General features: G+C 36.2%; 1 protein-coding gene across 4 annotated transcripts; it reads right to left on the reverse strand.

The window, feature by feature from the left end:
* Positions 1–1,769: 1,769 nt before the first annotated feature.
* On the reverse strand, positions 1,770–3,804 carry LOC149184843 (EPIDERMAL PATTERNING FACTOR-like protein 8). 4 transcript variants are annotated; one of them, XM_089418987.1, is made up of 4 exons: positions 3,583–3,804; positions 3,128–3,398; positions 2,978–3,015; positions 1,770–2,509 (listed from the first exon to the last, which is right to left on the reverse strand). In XM_089418987.1, the coding sequence occupies exons 2-4, from the start codon at positions 3,219–3,221 to the stop codon at positions 2,249–2,251; spliced, it is 393 nt and encodes a 130-aa protein (XP_089275113.1). In that variant the 5' UTR covers positions 3,222–3,398; positions 3,583–3,804; the 3' UTR covers positions 1,770–2,248. The 4 variants fall into 4 exon arrangements, with proteins under 4 accessions (XP_089275113.1, XP_089275114.1, XP_089275115.1 ...); XM_089418988.1 differs by having other exon boundaries at positions 3,128–3,456; XM_089418989.1 differs by lacking the exon at positions 3,583–3,804 and having other exon boundaries at positions 1,770–2,085; positions 2,225–2,509; positions 3,128–3,573.
* Positions 3,805–8,430: the final 4,626 nt, after the last annotated feature.

Genomic DNA, 8,430 nt, shown 5'->3' on the forward strand with positions numbered 1-8,430 from the left:
ATTATATGATTCCTTTGATCCTGAATTACAGATATGCAGCAGGCAGGAGATGGGTGCCCTCCAAAATCTATGAACCCATGTGCAATCGCTTCGCTGTTTTGTTGCAGTCGGATCAGGAACGCTAAAGCTGCGTATTCTGTAGAATATCACTGTGTCACAGGCAAACTGTCAAATTTAAGTTACGGTCATTCAAGTACGTGTCGTTATCGTTTTTTTTTCTGAACGCAGACGCATAGATATGTAGCTTTCAGTGCTCAGTTGACGAGGCGTAAAATATTCAAACTTTACTTCACTACGAGGACTGGGCCAGTCAATAGCCCCATTCTACCTTCTCTGGGTAATTCTAAGTGGGACGTTTTATTTCTAATGTTATGAAGCAAATATTTCAATCATTGATATAGTAATCCATCCCTATTTTACATGTGTATGATCTTTGTAAATATACCTTTTCAGAGGTACATGTTTTTTAAATTCAAAGAGATTAGAGTGTATACCAGCAGTAATTATTTGATAAATGTGAAACAGGAGTTTTCTGATTATCCTAATACTGTGATGTCAGAAGCAAATATTTCAATCATTGATATAGTAATCCATCCCTAATTCACATGTGTATGATCTTTGTAAATATACCTTTTCAGAGGTACATGTGTTTTAAATTCAAAGAGATTAGAGTGTATACCAGCAGTAATTATTTGATAAATGTGAAACAGGAGTTCTCTGATGATCCTAATACTGTGATGTCAGAAGCAAATATTTCAATCATTGATATAGTAATCCATCCCTATTTCACATGTGTATGATCTTTGTAAATATACCTTTTCAGAGGTACATGTGTTTTAAATTCAAAGAGATTAGAGTGTATACCAGCAGTAATTATTTGATTTGATAAATGTGAAACAGGAGTTCTCTGATTATTCTAATACTGTGATGTCAGAAAATAATGTGATATCAGAAAACAGTAGTGATGTGATAAATTAGGAGACAGCCCAGTTATTTGGGGTATATTTTAATTTTTTTTTTAGGTTTTGGAGTTTTTTTTTAATATTTTTTTGTTAATTTTGTCGAACAGACATTTGTCAAAATTACAAGTTCCAGGAAAAAAAAAGGCTAAATTCATTTATATAATCAAAAGGATATTTTAAATAACTAAGCATCGCTACAATTATATTACCAAATTCCTACTTAAAAATGACAACTTTATCTGATATTCTGATACAGTAACATCATTTAGATATACAGTAACATAATTTAGATATAGACATGTTTTGAGTTTTTGTCTATAAGTTTTTAAGATGGTGACAGCATTATAACCATTGTGGTTCAGAGTAATATTCATCTGACTGAGATACAGCTAAAATGCATGTGATATAAGTGGAAAATGGTGACAGAATTATAATCCATTGTGGTTCAGAGTAATATTCATCTAACTCAGATACAGCTAAAATGCATGTAATATAAGTGGAAAGCGTTTTAATTTTGTAAATGGAGTAAGCTGATCATCATCATATTTTGTAACTGTGTTAATTTGATGTGCATAGAGAGAACGATGAGAAAGCTATAAATTTTGTTAAGAGACTTTACTTTAAAAATTAAAGCAAGCTTACTTTATAATTAAAGAGCTTTAAAGCAAATCCATTTTATGTCCGTTTAGAGGAAGAATTATAAATGTGATATAGGCACATTTCCCTATGTACAATTAGACAGAATTTTATATATAGACACATTTCCCTAGGTCACAGGGCACCCATTTAACTAGAAGGACAAAACAATGAAATTAAAGGAGTTAGTTTGCAATACATTTCATCATTATAGCATTCCTCTGATCAATTAATTACAACATGTACAGACAGCTTTCATTACAATATAAATGAGAGTAGTATGAATGTTTTTTCCTTCTTTGAGATCTGGTACAGCAGAAGCTAAACAAATAATATTGGTAACTAGCTACCAAGACATATGTTACTGAAAATTCACCCATTACACTTGTTACTCTAACTGCTCAGAGATATGCTACTCAAAGTTCAGCCATGACACTTGCTACTGTAACCGCTCACAGATATGAGTGCCCAAGCTATAGAATGTTCACTGCTTAGAGATGACCATCACAGGATTAGAACTTGATACTGGCTTGTTATAAATGCCCTTGAGTTCAAAGAATTGGGAAATAATCAACTCATTGCATAAAAAATTGTTCAAGGCTGAAACTTTTTGTTTCTCCACTTACATTTCCACGCTAAGTTATAATTGATCAAGGCTGAAATGTTTTGTTTCTGCACTTACATTTCCACGCTAAGTTATAGTAATTATGTTGTCCATCCAGCAGCTGAGACATCATTTTCTTCTTGCTGCTATAGTACTCTCCATCATGACTCAGAGGATCTCGAGGATGTGGAGGAATTGTTAGGGAAGCTGTACAAGGTGTGCAGCCCATGCATTTATTCATGCAATTTGGGGGTTTGGATCCCATCAGGTTGCTTTCTTCTTCCAGCTTTGCAGCTTGCTTCTGATCCTACCAATGCCAAAACAGTGAGCCAAGGAGCCGTGATTTAATAATATCAAATAAACAAAAAGAATATTTTTATGCCTGCTTTTCCCAAATGCTTCCCCAAATACAGTGATCAATGTCATAGAACAAAACAATTACAATGAAATTTGTAAACAGAAATGCAGAGTTATTCATGAGAGTGGAACCAGATCAGTGAGAGTTGAGTTCAATTTCTTAAAAATTGTGCCATTAAACGTGGCCAGTGAGCTGTGAGAATAGAGGTTGGACCGTCCATTACATGGATCAGATAGTTACATGGTGTAAAGTTTAAACTGCATCTCACTTCTGGATAAGTGATAGATGCTCATGGCTGAGCTAATAAGAAGCATTTAAAAAAAAATCAAAATCCAAAATCTTAGATGCATCGCTGAGATATCAAGAAGCACTTTAAAAAATCAAAATTTATAATCTTGAATGCTTAAATGCACATACCGTTTTGCTTCGATCAACTAGTTCTCTTCCAGACACATCTGTTCAAAGAATCAAATCCCAGACATGAGTAGATGGAAAACCTAATTTCCCCTCAGTAGAATATCTCATAATGAAACTTAAGATTCAGAAGCACACAGAGTTGGAACTGACCTTGAAGAATTAATATACTAATCAGAACAGAGCCAAGGAAAACACCATAGAAATTCCTTTCAATATATTTGGAGTACGATATAGCTGCTTCCATAAGTCCTCCTCGGCAGTTTTACAGAAGCCACCTTATTGTTAGCTGGAACACAATCTGTACTCTTGGAAGGCACCACTACAGTTCAACCAACCCAGATGCAGCTGCTGTTGTGCTTTTTATTACACAGAACCCAACCAAAATAGGTTGAGATTGAAACCCAGGTGAAATACTTTTATCCTGTTTTAGAAGAATGGCAGAAGGGTGAAGATTGATCCAATTTCTAACCTAGTGTTCTCTGCAGGGAAATAATGAACCGAACAAATATGGGAAAATGTAAAGAGACATTATACAACAAAATGAAAACGAGGTAAACTATTTTTATCTAGTTTTGAAGAATAGAAAAAGATGAACTTTGCACTACCTGTTCTCAGCAGGGAAATATAACAAGCCATTGGACAATGGTAGTAAGGATAAATTTCCCAGAAATATGGGCAAATGTAACAAGCCATTAGATAATGGAAGTAATGATAAATTGGAATGAGCAGAAATCTTTGATCGGGCAACAAACAAAAACTGAATAAAATTACAAATTAGCACAGAATAAGTAAAGATAGATTGAATTGAACCGTAAACAGTGAATTGGGCAATAAACAAACACATTAGAATTAATTAGAATATAAATCAGTTCCATTCCCATCTCTGATTAATATTCGCTCAGCAGAAGAGACAATTGGCCTGTCAAATCTGTAATCAGGAAGTGAGTAAAACAGTCAACAATTTACGATAATATTGTACGACATTTTGAAAATTGAGGAGTTTGACAGATTCTATAACCATATTATTACCGACAAGACATTAAAGACATTAATGCAAACCGTACATGAATTTGGCCGACCGAGCCCCCCTGCCCCCCAACAATTTTCGATCGCCAAACTCTTAGCACATGCCTGCTATCTATCGTTCACACCAGTCGACTGTCCCGACCAAGCTCAGCTTACAAGAAACTAAAATTTTAATAAAGACGCAAATGGAGATGAATATATTCTTAGCACATGGCTGCTATCTATCGTTCACACCAGTCGACTGTCCCGACCAAACTCAGCTTACAAGAAACTAAACTTTTAATCAAAGACGCAAATGGAGATGAATATGGTTCAAAAAATTAAAGGATTTGGTTTTTTTTTTTTAAATGTTATTTTAAGGTTCATGAGACTAAAAAAAGTCTCAGACCATTAGTATTTTTGTTTTTCGTCTTTTGCAATCCAATCATTTTCTTATTCAAATTGATGATGACCTGGCCCAACCTTCCAACAATTCCCTAGCTAAAAAGACAATGCTAAGAAATCGATGCTAACATATTCCCATAACTTTCTCTGATGCCTATGAATGCATCACATTCCAAAATGAAATGTTTTTCTTGGTCCTTAATTGAGTGATAAGAACCTTTGCCCTCCACAGAATGCTAGCTCTGATGAACTCTTTTTGTTGTAGATCACAAATAGGGTTGAATTCCTCAATGTAGTACTTCTTCTTTCTACCCAACTCTTTTCCCCATACCCTTTTACGAAACTTCTCCATAACAAAAAATTTTAGCTCTTTGCTACTTGTGGGACAGGGATTGAGGTAGATATTCCATTTTTGCATCCATGTCTAGTTTTGTTTCATCCATGTTCTCTTTCTTTCACTCATGCCTTCATTGAAGATAACATTAGGTTATCTTCCTACTCTCATTTGCTCAATTCTTTTTAGATATCTTATGAGCCACACCATAGCAATTGCTTCGATGGGAGTTGCTCCTGTTTCACTCAACATTATCTCATATGGTACCGAACTTTTTATTTTGAACTTGCTCATGATCAAGCGTTTTTGGTTTTTCTCAATTTGTTTCCATTTTGAAACGAGGTTGCTGCTAGCCCACAATTCACACCCATATAGCATCACTGGACAAACTCGAATTGGAGCCAGTCACCATTAAAAATTCTTTTTCCATCCAGAGGAAATTGTTATTGGCCCTAATTCTAGGAATTGTGTTACCATTAGGAAGAAAAAGAAATTCAAGGTGGTGTATTCATGCTTTCCTATAGTATGTACATGACCACTACTTTCCACGAGGTTCTGATCAATCCTAATATTTCTCTGGGTGTGTTAGGCTTCTGGTTTCCAGATCCTCAGAGGGATTACACGTGTATTAAATATGCCTCGTGCTTATTATGTCCATTATGTCCATCAACATTAGGGGTTTGGGGAATGTCCCCAAAATATGTTCTCTACGTTGTCTTATTTAGATGTAGAAGTCCATCGTTATCCTTATATAGGAGCCTATGGTGCCTTGAGAGAAGGCATGGATTTTTTTATTAAAAATTTGTCCCAAATGGAATGTATGTTGGACTAGTGCTTTTGGACATTTGAGGGGTTTGGTAGTGCTTTGGGACCCTCGAATCATTAATCTTCAAGCTTATAACTCTTTTGCATGGATAATTCTATCAGGCAATTTGAGAGGATCTAATATTCATCTCCATATTCTCAACATTTATACTCCTTATTCTGCCATAAGAGTTTGTGGAATCACATTGATTGTTGTGGTTTTTGAACTTGATCTCCCTCATTATGGATGGTGATCTTAATCTGATGTTGTCCACAAATGAGATTTGGGGAAATAAAAGCAAATTGGATATGATGGGGGAATTTTTCAAGGAGTTGTTTCCACACAATATGTTAGTGGATATCTTCCTTGACCTGAAAAGACCTACTTGGAGGAATGGTCGTGTCGGGTTAGACACGATCGCTAAGAGGTTTGATTGTTTCTTAGTGCAAGCATGATTGGCTGAGAGGTTGGGCAATATGCGATCTTGGATAACAAGTTCCAATATGTCAAACCACAAACCTATTTTTCTATAGTGGTAGGGGGAAAGTGAGCAGAAGGGTTATCCGTTCAAATTTAACCATTGGTTAAATGACAAGGCTTTTGAAGGGTTGGTTAGGGATGCAGCTTGGATGAAGACATTTTTTTCTACAGTGACCTCTAGGATGGATATTGTCTATCACAAGTTAAAAATTTTAAAACAAGAGGTTTATAGATGGGAAAGGGAAAAAAAGGAGCATTTAAAAGAATTGATCTCTACAAACATTAATATAAAGGCTTTAAATGATCCTATGGATCCAAAATATTTCTCTGAAGGTTCTAAACAAAGGATTATGCATCTTCAGGAGCGCAAACGAAAAATCTTAAAGTATTAGGAGGAGTAATGGCAGTTGAAAAGTCGTGCAACATGGGTGGTTGAAGGAGACTAAAATATTTTTTTTCATAATCACGCATCAAAAAGGAGAAAAGAAAATTCCACATGGAGCCTTATGGATGGCAAGGGAAATTTTATTTCATTGCAAATAGAAATTCAGCAGGAAGCGATTTGATATTTCAGCAATCAATATAGAGGAAAGGAAGGTGTCAATATAGAAAACATGTCGAAGTACATTCATATGTATCCAAAAAAATTTAATGCAGAGGAAAGTGAACATATTGGGAGGTCGAACACAAAGGAAGAAATGATAGAGGTTTTGAAATCATTGGCTAGGGACAAGAGCCCAAGCCCAGATGGATGGAAAATGGAATTATTCTACACTTTCTAGATATCATGAGTAAGGATCTTCTTGACATGGCCAAGGAGTCGCAGTCTCTATGTTCGATTACTGGCTCTCTCAATGCTACTTTCATAGTTTTATTCCAAAAGTGTATGTAACATCCACTTTTGCAGATTATAGAGTCGTTTCATTATGTAACACTGCATATAATATTATTTAAAAGATCATTACCTCTAGGAGTAAAGCATCGCGATCTAAACACATTTCTTTAGAGCAATTTGGGTCCTTGGACAACAGGCAGATACAAGATGTCATAGCAATTACTCAAGAATGCCTACATTGTATCAAGGTACGTAAGGTGGATGCATGTCTTATGAGAATTAACCTAAATAAAGCATATCACTGCATTGATTGTTGGAAACACTGAGAGGGGGGGTGAATCAATACTTCTTTTCAATTGTTATTTTTGTCAGTTAAATCATTTATATTTAGAACACAAAATGAATAACAGGAATAAATGATTTTATTAATATAATCTTTACAATAAATCAAGTATAATGTATATAGGGCTCCAACCAGTTTCCAAGCACCAACTTGGACTTTTGTGAGGCTCCAACCTCCAGGGCACCAACCCAGTCTTGTTAAGGCACCAACCTTGGATTTAGGAGCACCAACTCCAAGGACACCAATCCTTCTAATTTTGAGGCACCAACCCTCTGTTACATATTGTCTAGATATGTTTGGTAGTTATTCTCTTCTCCCAACATCTTCTTCATTGAATTCTGTCTATCTACACCTTCACTGCTACATCAATGACAGCCTGTCTTCATATGAAGGAGTCTTCACAACTCTTCATATTGCCCTAACAGAGTCTGTAAAGTTACCTCATGATGATTTCAAATAGGCATCATGATCTCCAATAATGTTTCCAAGATTTGTTGAAGCTTTCCAACAAGATATCTGTGTTAAGCCTTAATGTATGCACAAAAGCAATTATTTGTTTTCAAGCCTCTGTTCTTTATTGTTGTGGTAATTGTTTCAAGCATGACTGCTTCTCATTGTTCTTTCTATCGCGATCTCTTACTTCCCAGAACCAGACTCACAAACGCTTCAATGTTGGTGCTGGCTACTACTCCCTTCAAACGATGTCAGATGAAACTTTATTTTTCCCCTTCACAGAATTGTTCTTCAGGTTGCGTTATGTACTTGATTAATTCATCACAGGTCTGAGCCTTTCAAAGATTAACCCAATCAATAGAATTGCTTCATCCTTCGACTTCCTCCTATCCTGTTGGACCTTCAACTTCCTTCTGTCCTGCTGGACCTTCGGCTTCCTTCTGCCCTACTGGACCTTCGGCTTCCTTCTGTCTTGCTGGACCTATGACTTACTTCTGTCCTTCTGCTTACTTCTCTCTCACTCGATCTTCGGCTTCTTTTGTACCTTCATCATCTGCCAGACCTTTGGCTTCTCGACCTTTCGACTTCTTCTTTCGTTCGCTTGACCTTCTGGCTTCCTCTATTCCTTCAAGTTCACGAGTTGTGAACTGTTACCTCTTCTCTATGATAGATGCCCGAGATACGTTACCCATATGGAGGTCCCACATGCCACGTCATCACCTTTAATCGCAATCGCAACTTCCGGAGGTCTTCTCATAACATAGTCGATCCCCTATGACTGATGGAGCGGATG

Source organism: Pinus tabuliformis, chromosome 3_2, assembly GCF_031772625.1.
Source record: "Pinus tabuliformis cultivar Carrire ecotype Pingquan chromosome 3_2, CPIR1, whole genome shotgun sequence".
Lineage (NCBI taxonomy): Eukaryota > Viridiplantae > Streptophyta > Pinopsida > Pinales > Pinaceae > Pinus > Pinus tabuliformis.